The 24,080-nt window shown below is 32.2% G+C and overlaps 1 protein-coding gene across 1 annotated transcript; it reads left to right on the top strand.

Annotated features, from left to right (window-relative positions):
- The first annotated feature begins 5,835 nt into the window (after positions 1-5,835).
- Positions 5,836-19,526, top strand: LOC110615651 (AMSH-like ubiquitin thioesterase 1). The gene is made up of 14 exons (XM_021757645.2): positions 5,836-6,208; positions 8,696-8,760; positions 8,910-8,985; positions 9,093-9,269; positions 9,450-9,544; positions 11,164-11,269; positions 11,342-11,388; positions 11,606-11,999; positions 12,393-12,482; positions 12,565-12,627; positions 12,722-12,796; positions 17,521-17,583; positions 18,991-19,040; positions 19,125-19,526. Exons 1-14 carry the CDS (start codon positions 6,089-6,091, stop codon positions 19,297-19,299), a joined length of 1,596 nt encoding a protein of 531 aa, XP_021613337.1. The 5' UTR covers positions 5,836-6,088; the 3' UTR covers positions 19,300-19,526.
- Positions 19,527-24,080: the final 4,554 nt, after the last annotated feature.

The raw sequence follows: 24,080 nt of genomic DNA on the forward strand, positions 1-24,080 counted from the left end.
GCCGAACTTGAGGTTCGACGGCCGAACCTGGACTTCCTTCACTTATGCCTTCGGGGGCCTAAAGCACTCCCGAGGCGCATGCATGTTCGGCGGCCGAACTTGGGATTCGGCGGCCGAACCTGGGTCTTCCTCCAAGGCTATTTTCATGCAAAAACTCATTTCCTTTTTACTTAAAACCATGAAATACATTGAAACATTTTATGAAAACATATTTCTACCCTACTAGAGGCTTCCGACATCCGAGATTCCACCGGACGGTAGGAATTCCGATACCGGAGTCTAGCCGGGTATTACAGTTGACAACCACTCCGACACTTTCATCAGTAAATTGAAAGAATATGTGAATATAATGAATTGTTTTGAGTTCAGAATGAATACTTTGATCTCTATGCACATTTGTTTTTATACCGTAAAAAGAAGAAGTTGGTTATTGAATCTTTGAAAATCCAACTGATATCGGCTAATTGATAGGAGATTTCATATTTGTAGGTGCAGTGGAGATCTACTAAATTACATTTACTAACGGTAACTTTCTATAAATGCTCGACCTACTTGGGAAAGAGCGAATCTTGGTAAAAAATCGAGTATTACGATGTTCAAGTCTTTCTTTTTATGGGTGGCACCGCATATCAGCTTATCAAACTATTTTCATGTGGTTTTATCTTATGGTGACAACTCATAACTTATTTTGAGTGATTATTATATCGTATTGAGTTTAAACTTTATTAAACTATAGTAATTTTATTGTAATAATTATATTTTATTTTATTTAACCAAGTTTTATCATTAAAAATAATTTATTCATTGATAAAAAAAGTCTTAAGTCTAGTAAAAAAAAGATCCAATGGAGATCCATATTGTAACGACCCGGAAACCGGACCGCTACCGGCGCTAGGATCCAGATCGGCTTAAGGCCGCCGGGACCTGTAGCAAGCCTAACATACATCCTGTACAGCTGGTATAATCCCATACATGATCAAACATAAACATAAAAACTTAAACATCTGATGCAAATATCGAGCTTGACCTGTATGCTGCATAACTGGAAACATAAAAGAACCCCATACTAGAGCCCTCAAAAAATGCTCTAGCTGGGTCAACATAACATACATCAAGCTTGGGTCACATCCGATGAACCAAAACCTAACATGTGCATGCATCAAGCCATAAGTATAGGACCTCCACTAGGGTCCCCATCAAATACTTTAGCGTGGTAAACATCACATGCCACAAGTTTGGTTCACACACAACTCAACATTAAAACATTTCATATATCATGTACTAAAAAGGGACTAACCAAGCCTTAGGGCCAAGCACAATACTAATCCATAAACATAACTCTGTTTTACGTTACATTTCATTACATTATCTTGCAATACATTATATCAATTTACATTACATGTCCATACTAAAACACTAATCTATTACATAAGCATAACATTACCCTTGACGTCTTCCTGGACTACCTCTGACCTGCAAACCTGGGGTTAGGGGAGAGGGGTGAGCTAAAAAGCCCAGTGAGTAGAAACAATAAAAACAGTTCATTAATTACATGCTTTCATGAAATGCGTCACAGCACAAACAATTCACATCACGGATTGGACATGACCTCAAAACTCCCTCTGTCGGTGCCCGGTCCACAGAGAGCTCACACAGGACTTTCAACACATAGCATGGTGCCCGACCCTAAAAGGGCTCACACAGGACTTATCCATCAAATGCCCGGCTCTCAAAAGACTCACACAGGACTTTCAGTGCCCGGCCCCCGAAGGAGCTCACACAGGACTTTCAATCATGACAGATCTATGTGCTATTGAAGTCGCCTTGGTCCATCCACATCAACAACAAATAATGCAATGCATCATATTCGTGACACTAGTGCAATCAACCTATTACATATAATCATGATGCATGAACATGCTTTAGGCATCTGATTTAATTTAAAAACATAAGGTTCAGTTCTACTCACCTCTGGCAGACGCTGGACTGACTCTGCAACAGCTAACACTGCTGGCCTCCTCAGTCCCTCGGGTCCGATCCTACACAGGTGGACTCGAATGAGGTGCCAAACACACTCTAACCAACTCAAAAACAACTCCCCAAAAACCCCCCTCAAACATCCTCAAAACATGCATAGAAGACAACCATGAAAGGGCTGGACAGGGCACTTTCAGCGGCCGAAGGTCCCTTCCAGAGCCGAAAGCCATGCAGGTTTAGGGGCACTTTCGGCGGCCGAAAGTCCCTTTCAGAGCCGAAAGTCTGGCACCTTCGGCGGCAGGTTCGGCGGCCGAAGCCTCTCACAGATTCGAAAGTCCTGGCCTTCGGGGGCACGTTAGGCGGCCAAAGCTGCCTTCCATGCAGGTTTCGGCGGCCGAACCTGGTCCCCTCTGAACAGCAGGTCCGAATCTGTCACAAGCTAAACCAACCTCCAAACCACCCAAAACCTCACATGCTCTCACCCAAACATGCAAACACTCTCCCACATGCATATAGGGGCATAAACCAACTTAAACCCCCATCAAAACATCACATAAACATACATTGGGCATAAAACCCACATAAACCTTAACATGCATATCTACCCATACTCAACCATCAAAATATCTTTAAACTTACTTAAAACTTCATTAAAACGTAAAGGAAGCAAAGATCTACACTTACCTCTTGAAGATCGAGGGTTGGTGCGATCCCTAACTTGGAGATGTGGCGAAAACAAGCTCCTTAGATCTCCAAGCTCCAAAACTTCGATCTAAACTTTAAAACTCTTCAAAACAACCATGAAACTCATAAAAACATGAAGGAGTTGAAGAAAAAGCATGAAAACGACCAAAGGAGGACATGAACACACCTGAGCTCGAGAATGGGGAGAAAACTCGCCCATTTTCGGTCTGAGGGCCTTTTATAGGTGGCCGGTCAACGACCTTCGGCGGCCTAAGCTGCTTCCGCAGCTTCACCACCTTCGGCAGCCGAACGAGCCTCCTAAACTATCCAATGTTCGGCGGCCGAACCTGGTTTCTGCCCTTAAGACTTTCGGAGGCCTAAAGCACTCCCGAAATAGCCTTATATTCGGCGGCCGAACTTAAGGTTCGGCGGCCGAACCTGGGTCCTTCCTCCTTGGCCTATTCTTTTCAAAACTCAATTCCTTTTTCATTTAAAACTATAAAAATCATGTAAAAATATTTTAGAAACACATTTTACCCCTCTAGAAGACTCTGGCATCATCAAAATTTCAGATTCCAACGGAGATTCCGCCGGAAGGTAGGGATTTCGATGCCGGAATCTAGTCGGGTATTACACATATATTTGCATCAACTCATGATATAAATAAAAAAAAAAGTCTTACGACTATTTTACCCCAAAGCAAAATCAAAGAGCTAAAGCCTAAAAAAGAGTCTTCAATTTGAGAGAAGGATTCATTCATCTGAAGGAAAACCGAGAATGTAATTAGAGGTGAACATTCGGTCAATTTGATTTAAAATCGAACTGAATTAAAATAATTAAAAAATTAAATTAAAGATATTTTTTAAAATCAAACCAAACTGAATAAGAGAAAAAATCAAATTGAACCGAAGCGATTTGATTCGATTCGATTTGGTCGATTTAATCAGTTGGATTGAATTTTAGTTTTTTATTTTTTTCATTGTATTTGTAATATTCTAAAATTTAATTGAAATGCTTTAACCTTAAATTAATAATAAATTAATAATAACAATCATTAAACAATATAAAAAGGAAATAACAGTATAAAAATTAAAATTTAACTTCACTATTACTATAATAATCCACTCTACTTTTTACACCTTATGCATAATATATAATATAGATCCAATACAAATATAAAGAAAATTACATGATTTAAAAATTCAAAATTACATGATCCGAACTAGCGTAAAATTAAATAACAAAAAAATCATCCTCATTTTTGTCATCAAGTCTCCAATCGGTAAATGTGATTATATAAATTCTTCAAAATTAAATTGATATTTGACTTGCAAACATAAAATGTATTAGAATAGCTACAAAAATTTATCAAAATCAATTTAATAATAACAAAAAAAAAAAGATTTACTTTCCATTTTATATCAACCACCCACATTGACGGTATTTTGACTATTTTCATTAGTACTGCTACTTATCTTACAATTTATAAATACTGAAAAATAAGAGAAAAATAACTCAATGTTTATCAAGCATGAAACATATAATTCAATGATAATGTAATAAATTAAATAAGAGTTTTGCATCTATACCTTCTTCAAGTCTTTTCATATATGCTATTTGTTCTTCAATGAAACATATAAGTCAATAATAATGTAACAAATTAAATAAGAGTTTTTGCATACATTTCTCAAATCTTTCCATTTCTGCTATTTGTTATTCAATAGACTTACGACAATAAGATTTTTGAATTGAATATTGTGCACATATTAAAGTTTCAACAACTTTAAAAGTAAAAGAACTAAAAGAGTAAAGTATTTTATCCCTAGTGTTAAAAGTCGATTATGATGCAACAATAAAGATAGGAACTGCTAAATTATCTTAGCAATATGGAAAGTGATAAAAAATCTATTAGAATTAAGTTTCCACCAAGGTAATATATCAAATTCATTATTCTCATCCACCCCTTGAATACTCTCATTAAGATAGTAATTGAAATCTAACTTATTTTTAACTTCTCCAATCTCAATTTTATGTTTCAAAACTTGATTATCGAAATTCATCATTCATCTCTTTTTTTATCATTCTTCATCCAAGTGTTCAATTTCAATTGAATGTGCATGCCCATCATGTATGTTTGCATTTTCATTAGCAAATATTCTCTTATATTTATCAAATAACTCATATGCAACTGATTTAATTTTATGGGTCAAATTTAAACATTTTTCACTCCCATACATAGTAGAGAGTGCAAAACCTATAAATTTCATCTTATATCTAGGTCTATCACGATCGCAATATAAATAAGTTTATTCATTTTATCAAGATCCCCTAATATTTATCAAACTTCACTTTTATTTTCTCACCCATATTTGTCAAAATTAGGTAATCACTAATTTATTATTTTTAATAATAAAATATTATTTTAATAAGAAAATATTTTTTATAATAAAATTTTACTTTTATAATTTTAAAAAATTATTTACTATTTTCATATATATATTTTTAATTTTTATATTAATTAAAATATTAATATTTTTTATAATAAAATTTTACTTTTATAATTTTAAAAAATTATTTACTATTTTCATATATATATTTTTAATTTTTATATTAATTAAAATATTATTTTTTTAATATTTTAAATAAAAAAAATTATTATTAAAAAAATATTACTCTCATTTTATAATTTTTATCCATCTTTTTTTTAATTGTCTCAAAATTATAATCTACTTTTTTTAACTATAATAACATATAAATTAACTATTATAATTCTATTTAATTTCATCTTATTTTTAAAATATTTTTTAGTATTTAATAAATTTTAATAAATTAAAATGAATATAATTAAAAAAAGTAATAAAAAAATTATATTTTTTAATATATAATAAAAATTATAAAACGAAAGAAATATAGTAAGTAAAAATTTATTTAATTTTTAATAAAAATATATGAATTTAATTAATAAAAAAATAAATTAACCTTATTTACTACTTAAATAAAAATATCTAATTAGCTTTATTTCCATATTTTTTTTAACTACGTCATAAATGGATTGACCGATTCATTACCCGAATCCTTTAATGCTAACATCTAAACCAATTTAATCACGTGTCGGGTCGTGTAAACGGGTCTTGTTGAAGATGCCCGTCTCTAAATAATAATTCCGCCCTCCCAAACAGGCACCCTTAGGTAGCGTGTTTTCTCATATTTACCCTCCTAACTAAGCAAAAATGACATTGTTCCCGTCGCCTCTCCTCCCTCTGTACTCGTTGGCCACGAGGAGCCGTTGACGACCTTCTTCCTCTAAACTCCGGCTACTAACACAAACTCACCGATCGCATTCGGGAGGATTACGTTTATGTTTGGCTTACGGGAAAATAGATAGAAAAGGAAAGAAAGGACGGTACAATTTCACGGAGAAGAGAGAATGAGGTCATCTTCTACTTCCGGCACCATAAATATTGCTGCGAGTGCTCAAAAACTCGATGTTGATAATCGGATTTCTCTTCGATACTACTACCGGATCGCTGATAATATTCTCAAACAGGTCCATTTCTCATCTATCTATCCATTGCTTGGTTTATGAGTTCTCAATTTTCGGTCAGGGGTTCTAGGCGTGTATATAAATGATGGCCTTTCTGTTAGGATACTTTTATCATAGTGTTGATCCTAGTATAAATAGTCTTAAACTGTTTATATGCTTAGTAGTTTTGCCACATTTGTCTCTTGCTTCTTTGAGAATGGATAATTTAGGTTTAGTAGTTCAAGCTATTGATAAAATGAGAAATGATAGTTAATAATTTCATTATATCGATCACTGTTGCAGTTGTTACATTGAGATTGATATTCACTGAGTAGTTTAGATCTCTAATGCCTGATATAGCAATTTGTTTTATTCTTCTAGCTAGTTTGATAGTAAGACGAGGGCATGCAGCCGCCAAATGCCTAATCCAATACAATTGCTTTAAGATTTTTGAAGTTGCGTGATGTGACATAACATGGCCCTGAAAACGATGTATAAAGAATTTATATGCCTTCAATTAAAATTAAAATTAAAATTGAGGAAATAGCACTTTGTAATTTGACAAACAATGAAAACATTTAATCCTACAAGGCCAAGACTCTCAAGTGCCTACTTGGGGTGTTGCTTCACTACATGTAGTGTTTACTTTTAATCCATTCCTTCAGGATCTTGGAATGTTCTTAAGTTGCAAGTTGAATTTAGTTATGCGTTTGTCGGAAACTGAAGCCACCGTCATGTAGGAGCATCAATTGTGATAATCATGACCTTTGTAAAATGCTGACCTATCAGGCTTCTTCATGTACTGATTTTGTTCGCATTTTAAAGACTTGATTAAATAGCTTTGATGAGTGTCTATTGTTACTGGTGTTGATAGGTGCTTGTGGTGGAAAATGTCAGATTTAATTGCTTAGGATGAAATTATATACCAATGAATTGAGATCTTCACTAGTTTCATTTTTGGTGTTGAGGAAGTTGGTTTAAGGAGATTACAACTTGACATGCAGGAAAAATGGTTTCGATGGATATGCTTCTCATGGAGGTTGATTCTTTTTTTTTTTCCCAGTTTAAGACTTTGACATTTTGTTTTTATTTAGTGGAGTTTTTATATTAGTCTTCTGTCTATATAACATTATTTTGGGAGTTAGAATTGCTTGAGTTTTCTTTTATCTCATAAAAGCAGAGCCATCTCTAAATAACATTTTATGATATAGTGTTTTGGAATAACGACTAAACTCCCCTCTGTTTGAAATGATATGATGTGCCTTATGGAGGCTTAAGGAACATTGAATAAATACAATTGTTAGAAGCACTCCCTGATGTGCCTTGTGAGGGAAAATTGGTTCGTGGAAAGATCTCTACCAAATTAAATAGTAGTGAATTTTGGCCAACTATAGGTTTAAAGTTTCTTTTATGTTCAAGTAAAATTAAAGTGAAAGAAAGGTAGAAGAAAGATGTGTAGGAACTGAAATTCTTTGATAAGATGAATCACTACAAAGAAGATCAAGCTCCAAGGGTGCAGCCACGTACACCCAGCAACGGGAAGGTGATGAATCACAAAATACTTCGCCGTAAGACAAGGTTGATGATGAGAATTCGCCAGCACTTTATTATTGCTAAAATATGAATTGAAATTACAAGATACTAGTTGGCTTATTTATAGGCATTGCTTCTCTACTGAAATAGAAGTAAACAAGAATATTAATGAAGAAAATTTAGGCTAATGCAATTTTGGGATTTATCTAATCTAATTAGAAAGAGAAAAGACATAATCTTGTAGTAAATTGTGTTAGCCAAAATCTGCCATGATTGGCTGAAGAAATTCTAGCCAGAGTTGACTTTTCAAACCAAGCAACATAAGGAGCACAAGCAAGGTCATCCCCTTCTCCCTTTAGCCTTAGGTTTAACTTTTCAAACACGCCCCAAAGGGTCCTATACTCCCCCATGTCTTGGACCAACCCTAGCTGCCACCTTTTGCCACCAAGAATCCTAGCTGCCACTTGCAAGAGCCACCCCAACCACATGTTCTAATTTGGTACGTGAGTATGGTGGTGAGCATGCTCATTGTCCTAGTGATAGGTCCCAGTCCCACATAGGCCATATCATTCTTATCAACATGATGTGGTGCATCTCATATGTCATTTCATTATGATTACCATGATGTGGCACATCTTGATTAGGCGTTGATATGTAACATAAGGTGTATTAGCTGATCCATATTTTATGATTCAGTGCCTTTCATGTGATTTTCCTTGGCTCTTATATTATTATTGCTATAACCTTGCTAGATTCTTAGTGCCAGTTATTCATCTAGCGTCTCCATTGAAATTGAGATGCATCTAATATTTTTTGCAAACACAACAATCTTTCTTCTTCTACAAATTGTACTTGACTGTCTTGCTTCTTTTCAGTTTTTGTATAATATTGTGTCATGAATTGCTGTTCCAATTTGCAATGTCATTTTATGATCTGAAATCATTTCTTTTGACTTTTAATGTGCTTGTTACAATGCAGGCTGACATCTTTCGAGAAGAGAAGAATATCATAGATCTGTATATTATGCTGTTGAGGTTTTCTAGGTGAGAATAGAAGCTCTGGATTTTAATTAAAATTTGAGGAGGGGTTGGATGTTTCACTTTGATGTAAAATGAGATTTCTTGCTTCAGTTTGTTTCCATGAAAAACAGTGACCAATGATTAATGTTTTACTTTTACTATTTTCGTTTTAGCTTGGTATCAGAGACAATACCACGTCATCGAGATTATGGGTCATCCTTACAAAGTAAAAAAATTCATTTGAAAAAGGTAAATTATCTTCTTCTTCTTCATCTTTATCTTTCTCTTCTTTTTCACCCCTTGCTAGTTGCTACACAGTTCAGGGTTTAGTTTGTTGATTTTTCTTTTTGTTGTAGAAATTATTGAATGCTGTAAATGAGTTGGAGGAATTGAAGCCTGGAGTGCAGCAGAAGATCAATGAATTAAACAGAAAATACACGCATCAAGTAAATGGGTATGGCACCCATCAACATGATTCATTAGAGTGGCCACCTGTCAAAAAGAAAACTTTGACTAGCTATGATATGACAAAGGTATAGTTAAAACTTCATATCAGTTGATAGTTGTCGTTTATTATTTTTAACAATTTGTTCTCACCTCATTAGCTAGGTAGAAATTTTGTTATATTTCTCTTCTTCCTTATTGTGCTGATACTTCTACTTTAAGCCACTTTATGAATGATTTATATTTATGTTCTGCTCTACGTTTGGCAGGCAGTGAGCCCAGCTGCACGAGCGTTTGTTTATCCAGGTTCACGAACTCAACAACTTTCACACGCTAGGCCAGTGGAAGAGCAGTTCAGAAGAATGTGAGTGTTTCAATATATTGATGTGGTTCTCCCTCATATAGAATGGCTTTTCCTCCTACTTGAGTGTGCTACTAGAATCTGCATTTGGCTTTGCATAGCTATTGTGTTCTTTTGCTCATCCCGGAATATGGTAGAGCAACTTTCTTGATGTTTTGTGATTTTTTCATTCCAGAATTGTATAAACCTTAAGCTTCCTTAAGCTTAACCCTTTCATTTGAATGCTCAAAAGGGGCAAGGGCATTTTCTTACCTGCATTTTACTTTGGAGCTTTGTCCTCATGACTTCTTTCAGTCCTTTCTTGCTGCAATTAAAGCTTGTCTCTTCCTTAGTCCTCTGTATTCTAAAGTCTAAACATTATAACTTCAGTTCTGTTGAGATAAATGATGGATGGACCTATTATGAGTGCTCCACTGCTTAGTTTGGTGGAACTTGTATTCGTTTGTTACTCAGTGTTCAAAATAAATTAGCTCTGCGTGATTTAATAGAATGCGCTTGTTGTTCATTCCTATCTTGTTTGTGTAACTTTAAAAAATTGGTCGTTTGATTGTTCAGAGTTCAAAATACTTGGGAAAAACCCTATCAAAATCGGTGGAATCTTCGCTCACTAACCTACTATATTAATTGGACTGAAACACCGCCCTTTTGTTTTTAACTGATTGAAGATGTAATCAAAGATCTTTATTTCTATCTAGCATTTTGACCTCCTTCAACAATCTGTTTATGATTCCTTCTGTCCTTTGGCCCTACATATTGTGTATGCAATAAACTGTCCAGATGTCATTCTTTTCTTCTAAGAGGCAGCATATGAGTGTTGCAGTGTCTTTTATGCCTTTCTTGCTTTTGTTCATCTTAATATGTTCTGTCAATTGTCAAAATTTGGTCAGTGAAATTTGAGAATTCATCTGCAAATGAAAATAATGTCTTATTCATGGCTTCCAAAATTAGAAGAGTGTCAAAAGTACAAAAGAGTTAACAATCATCAAGTCTATATGAAAAACTAGATTTGCCATTGTATTCTGACTGCAAGCGGGAAACAGCCTTTTATGCCCATTAGCATTTCAAGTTAAAAATATACTAAAGAGTAGAGATAATAAATTGAAAAGGATGTATTCCTATGATGAGACGCAACAAATCTAGTATATGTTTGTGTATCCATGTGCGTGCATATTTTGTCAATTATTTTGAATGTCCAATGTGATATAATAATTTATGATGTGTTTTTCTCTACACTAGAATTTTAAGTATAATTTTCTGATGCACTACTAGTGGTCAATTTTAACCGTGATTATGTTAAAGAGATCTACCAGGTTTCCAACTGTTAATGTTGAAAGTCTGTTCTAAATTTATATTGTTGGCAGTTTGGTTGACCCACCAAGGTCAGCCTTTGGAAAGGCCTAATTGGGTGATTATGGAGGATGAGAATAGAGACAATGTGGTTTAAAGGAAAGGAATGAAATGAGCATATAATTCCTGGAGAAATATTTTTCTAGTCCTCTCTTTCTGTGGAATTAATTCACTAATTTCAGTGCTTGTAACATAAAAAATATTAGTTGATTTTGCATCATATGGTGCTCTTTGTTATCCTGAGCTTTTGTTACAAGTTGACTTTCTTTGTGCAGATCTTTAAATTTGCCTCGTCCTAGGGAGGAGACTCTTTCTAGACATTCTATATTGGGTCCAAATGGGCTACATGGGCCATGGCAGCCACCTAGGACTGATAAAGGAGTATGCTGTTAACCATGTCTTCCATTGGTCCTTCATGCAAAACTGGTGCTGACTTATTTCATGTAAATGCAGGTCCAATATCCAATCAACTTAGACCTCACTCCAGTTGAAATCCCGAGGTTAGGGTCATTAGACTTTCTTGTGGGATGTAGGAGTACTTACCTACTGTTTTGGATTTCAAAATATATTAAATAACAACATTGGGAGATCCATTAGTAGATTTTTTTAGGGCCTTATGTGATTCCATGATATTGTTATTTCATTATTTTCCTTTTTTTTAAAAAAAAATTACATGGTGTTAGATTCATTCTGTTGGGTATCTTCATGTTTACACAGCTTGCAACAATCCACTGAAAATGGGGTTAGAGTGAAAGAGGACAGCAACAGTTTGGAGCTTTATAGCCTGCAACAGTCTGAAGAAAATGGATTTACAATGAAATTAGACACTAGCAGAGCAGAAATTGAAGGCCCAAGTTTAGAATCAGTTCTTACTGTGAATGATGATAGTCAGGTGCAGCGTGCTGAAGCTCTTTCTTCCATGATTTCCTTTGAAACAACAGAAGCCCCTGTTCAGACAGATCTGATCAGACAGCCATCTCCTCCAGCTGTACTTGCTGAAGTACAAGATTTGATTCCTTCATTGTCTTCCCAAGTTACTGAAACAGAAAATAAACTGGAGATTTGCTCACCTGATGATGTTCGTTCTGAATCTCCCCTGCAACTGCACATTGTAAGAGCCCGAGCAACCTTGTTTTTACTGTGATTTAGTATCTTCTATGAGTTATGCTCTTAGTCAAGAATCTTATTGAAGATGCAAATTTTAGTACTATTCATTCTCTTTACCCAGCTAAAATTTTTCCAGTTTTAACATTTTGAGGTATCTGCATATTTCTTCATTTGTTTAAGTTAATTATTTACCTATGAATTTATTCCAGATTTATGTAGTTAACAAAACAAAATAAGGGTGTTTTTGGAAGCCTATGTAAGCTTGTGTACTTTCCAAGTTACACATTGTCATCTTAATTCTTAAGTTGGAAACTTGGAATGCTATGTATGACAATCAATAGGATGGAGGATGCATATGTTGATCTTGGGACTATTAACAATTTTCCTTTCTCTGCAGTCAACAACAATGATGGAGAATTTCATGAAGCTGGCGAAGTCAAATACTGATAAGAATTTAGAAACTTGTGGTGTCCTAGCTGGTTCTCTTGTAAGTAGTGATAGCCTAAAAGCACTGTTATTTAATTTAACAATTTATAGTGCTGATGATTTCATTAATCTTCACTGTATAGAAAAACAGAAAGTTTTACGTTACTGCTCTCATTATTCCGAAGCAGGAATCTACATCAGATTCGGTAGGGAAATATCATTATATACCAATGCTAGTTCTTTGTATTCCTTTGTTAATTACATGTCTGTGATTATCATTTAAATATATATTGTACTCAGTGTCAGACCACAAATGAAGAGGAAATATTTGAAGTGCAGGATAAGCGATCTTTATTCCCCCTTGGGTGGATACATGTGAGTACTTTCTGTGATCAACAATAACTTTCTCTTTATATGTCTGCTTTGTAATGCTATAAGTTCTACCTTCCCTTTGTCATGAGACTGTCGAGCTCCCTTGGCATGGTTAACTGGGCACGCAGAACGGGAAGCTTGGTTTGCTATCATGTGCCTCTGTTTCTGACTTGGTCTAAACCTGAAAAGTTCAATGAGTGCATTTATGTTGATTATGTTCTTCCTAGTTTCTTCTATACTTGATGTCATTATTTACATTAATTTTTGGGAGTTCCATTCTGTCCTTTTTTTTATCCTGAATTAGGGCAAATGAATCATGAAACTAAGTTTCAGGAGTTTCATTCTGTCCCTCTTAATTATAATGTACTATGCACATTGAGAATTTAGTATTATTAGTTGTAGGCAAGTAAAGGATATTAGATTGGATGGAGTGCAGCTGCCTTATCGTGATCACTTTTGATGCTTGGATTCCTTTGAAGTTACAGGAAAAGAATATTAGTAAAGCTAGACATGTGGTTGAATTGGTGGGTGATTCAAATGTTATGTTCATGAAGTGCCCATTATGCTTAAGAGTTGCATAATATCTTTTATAAAACAATTAGACGGTTTCTATCCTATTATGGGATAATGTTTGGCTGTAAAAGACTAGCATAGCATGTTTGCCAATTGAGTGTAGATGATGATTTTATGATGGCTATTCAGTCTTATTAAAGATGCCAAAAGGTGCTGGGCGAGGTGAGGCAACGCAAGGAGAGGCAAGGTGAGGCTGGATGAGGTGAGGCCTCTTGCAAGAGGCGAGCGCTTTGCCTTGCTTGTTGCGAGGCGCTGCCTTTTTCTTTTGGCTTTTTAGACACCAAACGCAAATCCGTAGTTTCCTTTTAAAGTTGCTAGTTGGGTAACTAAATTTTAGGTACTAGTTAGGAATATACATCCACATACTTATGCTAAGTTATTATGAAGATATATCCTATAATTATGATAACTAATTTGGGATATATATCTCTATAATTATATTAACTAATTAGGAATATATATTCCAATTAGAAAGGGAAAAACACCATATCTATATAAATCATGGTTGTCAAAATCGGACCGGTTTAATCGGGAACTGGACCCTGGTCGAGTTCGGTTCAAGCTATAAACCCTCTATTCATCAAAACCGGAGCAAACTAGTGTGAACCGGCCGGTTTAAATCCAATTTTCTGAATCCGACGTTCTCTTTTAATTTAAAAAATTTTACTTTTGCTTTTATCAAAGATTTGATCCATTGACCCTCATGATAAGACAAACTTGCTTTACCAATTGAACTAATTCAACTTGTACTGTCTTATCACTTAATATGTGTAGCACGCTTATTAAATTTCATTAATACAAATTAATTATAAACTACTAACCAGGAAAAAAGAAGAAATTATAATTTAAATGCTTGATATTATTAATGATTTAGTTTATTAGGCAAGTTAAATTATTATCTTATTCTATTTTTTTATTTCTTAGAGTAAAAAAGTACATAAATTTTATGATCATTGTTTCATATAAATATAATAATATTTATTTTCATTTTGTTATTATAAAATTTTAATTCAAAGTTTTTCTCTTTTACATTTAATTAAATATTTTATTTAAAGTTTTAAATGATTTTCTAAGAATATTTAGATCTTAAAATATAAGTATTTTTTTTTTGTAATTATTGATAGAAATATATACAAACATTAATTATAATAAAAATATTATTATTAATTTTTTATTATTTATTTAATAATATATTAAACCCCGGTTTTTAACCACGGTCCAACATTAAACTCTCAACTCTCTGCCTTCACTAGTTCATTGACTGGTCCGGATTTAAAAACGTTGATATAAATGTCTACATAGTTCACTTGCTATAACATATATAAGATATATTCCAACAGTGAAAAGCATCACATATTTATATACAAGGTTACCTATAATTAAGCTACTAATTAGGGAGCAATACAATATCTACATAAATATCTATATAGTTGACTTCCTTTAACAGATGTGTGTATAAATTTAGGTTGTGGCACCTCACTTTAGAAAGGTCTTCTTCGCCTCTCATCTCTCGCTCTTGCTTAAGGTCATAGGACACTTATCGCCTTGGTGTTGATTCTAGCTTTAATAACATTGGCTATTGAAATGAAAGGGCTAGATAAGAAATGTAGCACACATTGGAAATGGATGGTAGCACCAGTTAAGAATTGAGGGCTGGTTGTCTGCACTCTGAATTCTGAAATGGTTTCACTATATCTGACATTAAACATTTTGATTTGCCAGTGCAATAAAGGAGTGTGGATTATAGACCAAAAAATGATATGAATTGAAGTGGCAAAAATTGATTTGATGTCACAAACTCACAATAGCTTGCATAAAACGTTGGCTCTAAATGGAATATAACAAACAAAAAAGATTCATGTAACTATGCCCAATTTGGTTGGTGAAATTTAAACAGTTGGTTCATTATCTATGACTTCATCATCTAATCTGTGTTGCTTAAATGTTCACATTTTATTAGTGAAGTACGTGATTCTCCATTTCTTCTTGTTTGCATTACATATGCCATGATTAAACTTTAGGCACTATAAATTATTAAAAAGTGTAGATAATCAGTTTTAAATGTGATACAGCATGTCACTAATAATAATGTTAAGAATACACTAGCGCTGTTTACTCGTGCATGCTGTTCCTTCTCTGGAAACTAGCATTTCTTAATAGTTTGGGCATTTGGAAACAAGGAGATATAAGTTAGAGAGGCTTTTATAATATTCATCATGGGCTCAAACTATTGTAAATTATTTATCTATCACGCAGCAGGGCTTCTTGGTTTTTATTTTATTTTCTTCCGTGTCTTTGTTTGTCTTTCCCTTCTCCCATGCCCTTCTCTCTCTTCCAGCGTCTTTGTCTTCTTCTTCTTCTTCTTCTTTGTTTGTCCTCCTTTTATATGTTTTTGTAATTAACAGTAGGCATCTTCCATTCTATTTCTGAGTCCGGTTCAACTTAAGAACCGGAACTGGAACCATAAACAAGCCTCCAAATTCTTTGATTTTTAGGAACTACAATTGGCACTTAACTCTTGTGGTGGCTTGTTCTAAGCAAGTTTGACATATTCTTTGTTCTAGCTTTGACTCCATTTTGATTTCAATTGTGCTTCTAATTTTGATTCGAATCTTGACTCTTGCACCTATACATTCTTGTGTTCATTTTATTATTAAAAATAATACTAAATATATAACATCAAAACAATAATAAAAAATAATTAGTGCTAACATCATATGAAAAGTATATTATGTATAGCCCTTAATGAGTATATTACATTACCTTGTACCTATTTTTTAGTTACATAGTCTTTAACTAAAAGATACCTGTAATTAAGAACTAAAAGAATTTATCATATGACTAACATATGATGTAGTTATATCATTAAAGGCTGTAAGGTGATTTAATGTAGTTATGACTAAAATTATTTAGAAAAGTAGAAAATATATAAACTAGTGATTAAAGATAAATTAGACTGTATATATATCTTTGTGTGTGCGTGTGTTTATGTGCTCGTGTGCATGTGTGTGTAAATGACAGTTTTAGTTTCATATCAATATATAAAATTTAAATTGGAATTATATGATATATCTAAACAATGTTAAAATATATATATATATATATATATAATCAATTCTTTGTTTTGGTATAGCTTGATATGGTTTCTTGTGCAATTTTGGTTCTTGATGAAGAATCCGGAAACAAATCAAAATAATAATGTCAGTTTGGTTCGATATGGTTGAGTCATATAATTGAGGACTATTAGGTGATTTGATGTATTTATGACTAAATTGTTTAAAAAGGTAGAAATTCGAGGGATAGTATTAAATTATATAAACTTGTAATTAAAGATACATTATATATATTACAATTTTAATTTCATGTGAATGTGTAAAATTTAATTGAAATTATATAATATAGCTAAACAACATAAAAAATATATATATAGAATTGGCTCTTTGATTTCGTACAGTTTGGTATGGTCTTTGTACAGTTCTAGTTCTTGATAAGAACCAGAATCAAATCAAAATAGTAAGATATAAGTTTGGTTCAATATAGTTTAAATTTTACAAGTACCAGTATGGTTGAGTACATTTTTTGGTTTGGTTCTAAACGTCCTAGGAACCATGCACAACCCCTAAGCAACATTGTCTTTTTCTTTATCTGATTATATGTTGTTGCATTTATTGGCATAACTCAAGATTGACACGAATTACAGGAGAGAAAAAACAAAAACACAGTTTTACATGATTTGGCAAGTAGACATGCCCATGGACAGTCATGTCCTTTTTCTACTATTAAGAGGAGAATAATACAGCCCTATTTATAGAGATTTATAGTTCTTCTTTGTACACGTAGGATTAGGAGAACACATAAAAAAAGAAGAAGAAAAAGCTGGATTTGACTATCAGTTGTGGTCTTTTAGTGATCAATATATTTTTTTTTCTTGAACATATATGAGCTGCAATCTCAAAAAGTGCACCCTTTCTTCTTCTCACACTAGAACTAGGACATGCCCTTAGGTTTTGTTTTTATATATTTATAATTTTGTGAATCTAATTGCATCTAGTTCAGAGTTTAATCTTCTAACATTATAAATGTTTTACTTTTATATTTTCTTAGTTATTTTTATCTTCTTCTAACTGGCCTTAACCTTCTGTTTCAAATTCCAGACGCATCCTACACAGTCTTGTTTCATGTCATCTATTGATCTTCACACCCATTATTCATATCAGGTGATTACCCTTCCTGCTATTTTTAAAATTTATGCTTGTTGCGGTGGAAGTCATATCACCACGTATTCATCTGAAGGGGTTTAAGAGTAGGTTAGGAATCAGAAATACAGCATATTCACGTAGGGCTATGTGATGAGTGACCCTTAGGGGGCATTTGGTATAAGATTAAAAAATTGTAGGTTAAAAGTTACCTTATAAATTTTCAGGGAGTAATTATTAATGGTGTAACAATTAATGGTTTTTGGTAGGGGGGTTAACAATAAAAGTAAAATACAAGTACATGATCTATAATTATATTTTAATAATGAATATCAGTTATTATATTCTTATTTTATAAATAATTTAATTTATAAAAATTTATTAAATTCATTTTTTTTATCTAATATGATATATTTTTACATTCTATATCTTCCTCTTAAGTTAGAAATGTAAAAAGGAATAGAAAAAGGCAATTTTAACATATAAATGAATAACATCATTATGAAAAGAAAATAAAAAATAAAAAATGTCCTATTTGTTCATACTTGTAATCCTCACATAAAATATTTTGTCCAAAATAAAATAATAATATTTTAAATGCATAATTATCTTTTATGCGTGTGTATGTGCATACAGGTGCAACGAGCTTGACGGGCGTGCTCGTTTTTATTTTATATACACACACATACATACCGGTACAACTCGTTGCACCAGTGTGATATTTATGTATAAAATAAAAATATTTTTCATAAATAAAAATATTTAAAAGAAAAAAAAAGAGAGGGTACCTTATTGTTGTAGGTGTTGCAATGTTGATGATGGTTAAAACTAGGTTTGAGAAAGAAATAGGAAGAGCGATTATAAATAGTGTTTAACCTTGCATTAACCTAGTCCCCCCAAGGTCAACATTTAAACTTTTAAGGGGGATAAATATTAATTAGGTTAAAAATTAACTTAACCTTCTATTAGTATCCAAACAAGAGTAACAAAGGTTAAAAATTAAAAAGGTAATAATTAACCCTTATTAATCCTCTACCAAACATACCCTTAAGGTATACTGTATGAGTGTTCACTTCTTGGCTCAATCAGTTGGAGTAAGAGGAAATGGTGCTACTTTAAATGATTTGGGATATAATGTATCAGGAACATCTTCACATTTAGACTTTTAGTAGCTACCCAAATTTCCATCTCTTTGGGAAAGACGGGGAAGGAATATTTTAAAACCATTCTCTCCCCTTCCATTATCTGGTCTATTTATGGCAGTGGCAGATAAACTTTTACACTGCATTTGGGTTGAGTTTTGGAATGGTGTTACAAGAGATGATTTCCTTGCAACATAAAACTAAGGATATTTATATGCCTCATCAATTTCTTTACTGTTCAAATACTTTATTATTATTATTATTATTATTATCATTATCTCTTCAGATTATGCTGCCAGAAGCTGTTGCAATTGTCATGGCACCAAGAGATACAAGGTAACTATTGTTTTCTTAAATTTCCACTTTTTTGCCATGTATATCAATAAAATTGATTATATTCAAAATATTTCGTCCGGACAGAAAGCATGGCATTTTTCGGTTGACAACCCCTGGTGGCATGTCGATCATAAGACACTGCCAGCAACGTGGATTTCATCCACATAATCAACCACCAGATGGCGGGCCCCTTTACAAAGCCTGTACAGATGTCTATATGAATCCCAACCTGAAGTTTGATGTTATTGACCTACGGTGATATTAGTTGTGGATTTTAATAGAAATGTATTTGCAAATATAATTCTTCATATATCATCCATTTATGGTGACTGGCCTTAACCTTCGATTCTTAAATTGTAAGATTTGTGTGTAAAGAAGGGAATGTTAAGATTGGCTGTATACTAAGTATCAATCAGTCCATCACTGGAACTGGAATGTACACAATCAAAGTTTTCTAACAAGGACAAGTTTCCATTTAAGTTTTTATCAGGCTCATGTTGTGGCAGTCCATTTCAAATGTGCGCATGCTGGCTAAATGCATTTGCTTGTGTATCAGTAAATCCTTCAGAAAGATGAAAGCAAAGGTACAAGTTGTGGAAAGAAGTTGAGCAAACATGGGGAAATGATGAAATATTTATATATAAAATATATAGGAGTGATGTCAAAGCAATCTCACATTCCGAAGGGCAAAAGCAAAAGCAAGATAACAATCTTGACAGAATCTGCGTGGGGATATCATCTTGCTTGCTTTCTTAGTCACACATGCCTCTTTCGGTTCACTGGTCCATTGCCATGGAAGAAAGTCCCTTCTCTATTTCTCAAAAGCAAGACTTGGAAAATACTTCACTCTTCACAGGCGTCATCTTCCTATGGTAATTCGCAAACCTTTGTCAGCAAAAAAAAAAAAAAAAAAAAAACCAACAAGCGTCCTTTCGTCTCCTAATTGCCTTTTAGCTCATCCCAGTTAGTGTTCATTACTCTCATCTCATGCCTCTCTTCAGCTGACCTGTGGAGGCAAAGCATCTTGAAATGGTCACCCTTCCCAACACACAGACACACATGACATTAGATGTCCCTGTGTCTTTATATACATCAAGATTACGACGTCAATGGCGTTTACTTTATTAGCCTAATCCATTTTCAACTAACCAACTTTCATATTAAACTCAAAAAAACCTTTCCATTCAAGGATTTTGAGAACCCTTTTAATGATATAAATAATTTCCTAGTGGCATTCTAGAACAAGTGTACTATTTTTAATATGAAATGTATTGAAGTCGAAAAGAAAAAGGAAAAATTCATTTCTATTTCATGAAAGTTTGAAAAGTACTTTAATTGACTCATTATATTGCTGTTGTGGGTGTCTTATTATCATAAATGTTTCATTTAATTTTATTTATTTTTTTTACTTTGAATTTTTAAAGTTTTTATAGTTTTATTGCAGCATTAACTAATTATATAATTGATTTACAATATGAATTATTTTCGTAATTTTTATAATTATTTAAAAATATCTTCTTTTTTTCTTTTTTAAGTTCAGTGAGTCATGGATGCCTTGAGCTTAAAAAAGTTGATAGCATATAAATTGTAGTATTAATAAGTTGGAAACTCAGAAGACAGCTTTCTTTTACTTTAGTAGGACGAATCGACAACTGCTCACCCCAAATTGCCAAGTGGGACCCTCCCTCACACACAGTTGATGTCTTAGTCTGACTGTGGGACACCAATTGGGCTGACATTTCTGGCAACAACTTGCTCTTCGGATAGAGAAAGAATACAAAGGAATAGGTGAAACAGTCCATTTCACTTAATCTGTCAATGCATGGACAGTCTTAACTAATATATGTATTACACTATTAGCAGATCGAGAAATATTATTAACACTAATATTATTCGCCTCATCAATTAGAGATTTATAATTATAAATAATTGAATTAAAGGCTGAATAATTCATGTAATTAGGATCAATAATAGTCCGAACGCTAAATTGAACATTTGACTCCATAATTATATTGGATCATCCCTAACTTTTAATCCAACTAAGAGTTTCTTTAATGGTTAAAGTTTCAATAATTTTTGCTTCAATATCATAAAAACCACCATTTGCTTGGTACAAATAAACTCTTTAAAACTATTATGGGTCACCATACACAATTTAATATGGAAATGATTAAAATTGGCTGAAAAGATGGGAAGGATCCTTTTATTATTTCATAGAATTGACATTTCAATCCACAATATGTTCTTATGAAATTGTCAACAAGAAAAATAAACAAGCCATAAGTCTGCATAATTAAGCATAGTAAGAAAGTAGACAGGGACTCGTTAAAAAAAATCAAATATTTATTTGTACATATGAATTTTATAAAATTTTTTTTTATCATTTTAAACTTTAAAAATATATTATAATATTATTTAAAAATATAATTAATATGATTTTATAAACGAGATAATATGAACTATAAAAATTTAGACATATATTTATAAGAGTTAAATTTATATTTAATTTCATATTAACGGCCAATAGCTTAATAATAATAATCATATGCTTATAATAATCTTTGAATTAAAATTTACTTTATATATTCTATAATTTTTTTTAAAAAATTTTGAATTCAAATTAATTTAAAAATGCTATAAAATTCTATCTTTTAATTGTGATTACAAAATTATCTTAATTTTTCTTTTAAATAGTTTAAATGCAACCAAGCCTCTCTAGATTTTCCTAATTGAATTTAAAAGGTACAAACATGCATGAAGGCATTTTCTTATACTTTTTTATGCGGAATCCAAAATTAACTTGTGACAAAAATTTCGTCACACAATTTGATAAAAAACAAAATAAAGATATCTTTCAAAAGAATGATAAGTTAACTATGGGAGAGATGTATATTAGAACACCACAAAATTAAATCTTGATAAGTTGTTAAATAATGAAAATTAATCAAAATATTATTCAAAACATATCTTTATTCATTGGCTTCTTTTGGCTGCCATCTTAGAAGTGTTTTTATAACTTTCAAACACTAATTCTATAGTAGGAAGGTATAATTATAATATAGAAAGGGTATCTAGTCAAAACCTGAATTACATTAAAAGATCATTATCTTAAATTATCTTTGATAAATCTTCTTCCTAAATGGACTGTACGAATTTGGCTTTTAATATATATCAAATTAATTTAAAATAAATTCTACAAAATACTAAAATATTAAAATAATAAAATTGACATAAATGCAATTTAGCTATTAATGTATTTCGCGATATGAAATTGTGTTATGTATCCACATGTATTGAAGATGTGTTGCTTATTTCCTTATTCTCCCATACTTCCCAAATATAGTCCTCATCTGGTAAGTATTGAATTAAGCGATGATAGTTTGATTTGTCGTAATTTAGAGTTTTCTATTTTAAATCTTTGAAGTATCGTATTATTTCCTTACTCGTATCATTATTTTCTTTTTCGAAAAGATTCATTCTCGAATTTTCAACCTTAATAACAAGAAAAAAAATCGATATACATGAGATCCTCTTTGAATTTAGTCTGACATTTCGCGAATGAAACATTAAACTTTGACATTTCTCTTTTTTTAAATTAAATAATTGAAACAATTTTTTTTTACTCTTCTTTTTTTTTACCTCTCACTTTTTTTTCTAAATCTCACACAACTAAAATAAAAAAAATTTTCTTTGTTTTTTTTTTCTTTTCTTTTTTGTAAGAGAAACTATAAGATAAACTGAAATAAAAATTAATAAGATAGACTAAAAAATAAAAAAAACTTATGAAATAAATAAATATAGATAAATAGGAATTTATCTATCACCACTGTACTCTAATATCAACTGAATTCAAAACATAAAACGTAGCAAGCCCTTCATGACAAAGCTGAATTTTTACAAAAGCTTTTGGCGTATATCAAAGTCAAAGTGAGGTAAATTCTAATTTATCTTAGATTTTAAGGTTTTTGAGTTTTTCTTTTCTTCCTTGTTAATTTTGGTAAAGTTTGTGTGTCCAAGGCTGTACCTTTTTTATTATGAATGATCACATAATCTCTTTTGAAAAAAAATTTCGAAATACATATAAAAAAAAGAAAAATTTCCAAGGATTACTCTTGTTTGGCAAAAAAAAAAAAAAATCGCATTTGCCTTATTTATCTTAATGTGGCTGAAATTATGATATGTTTCCTATTTCATCTATATTGCCTTACCTATCTCAATTAATGGCTGTAATTTATGGGAATTAATTTTGAATTTCGAATTAAGTTGATTCAGATTAGGAGACAAAAGAAATTATGCCTATTTCTTAAAGTACACATTTAAGGCAATTGCATCTAAATTGATTTGATATTACATCCTTCTTTTAAGACTAGAAAATTCGTCCAAGATGCTGAATTGAATGAAATTTAATTTTTTTTTTCTGATTCTATTTATGGGGTTTTGATACTTGCCTTTTTAGATAAATTTAGATAGATCTATATTTAATTTGCGTTGAAATAAATTAAATTCAAACTGTTGTCTATATTCATTTGAATTTTAAGTTTCTGTTTTGAGTTTAAACTTGCTTTTGCTTCATTGACATTGCTAGAGTATTGTTTGCTTGTGTCTATACTCTAGATGATAATTTTCAAATAGCACAAAACCTAGTTCATGTGTTACTTTCTAAATTGTCAGTGTCTTCTTTCTAGTTTTTGTGCATTTCCTTCTTTTTTTAGGTTTTCTCCTTTGTTTCTTTAAATGCATCTTGTGGTTGGTTTGTGGACCTTAGTTTTTGAAGTGCAATCGAAGAATCAGCAAAAGAGTGGTAAGAGTGCAAACGCTTGAGTGTTTTTATTTCTAAAACCATATTTGTTAGTTCTCTTTGTTCTTTATTGATTTAAGGCAGGACGAGTAAAGATAAAAATATGGTGGATAGTGATGATGAAAGTGAATGGGACATGGCTAGTGAGACATTCAAACTCTCCATAGTTTCAGTCAACATTTCAAGAGTCTTATAAAACCTTCTAAACTCACCAGCAACTGACTTTTTGAAGAGTTTATAAT

The sequence above is a fragment of the Manihot esculenta genome, chromosome 5 (assembly GCF_001659605.2).
Source record: "Manihot esculenta cultivar AM560-2 chromosome 5, M.esculenta_v8, whole genome shotgun sequence".
Classification (NCBI taxonomy): domain Eukaryota; kingdom Viridiplantae; phylum Streptophyta; class Magnoliopsida; order Malpighiales; family Euphorbiaceae; genus Manihot; species Manihot esculenta.

Bases quoted from the DNA above. Each gene is read 5' to 3' on its own strand.
- LOC110615651 (XM_021757645.2), top strand. From the start codon at position 6,089: ATGAGGTCATCTTCTACTTCCGGCACCATAAATATTGCTGCGAGTGCT. The intron at 11,270-11,341 runs GTATGCTGTTAA...ATGTAAATGCAG, and splicing joins CACCTAGGACTGATAAAGGA to GTCCAATATCCAATCAACTT. The intron at 12,797-17,520 runs GTGAGTACTTTC...TTCAAATTCCAG, and splicing joins TCCCCCTTGGGTGGATACAT to ACGCATCCTACACAGTCTTG.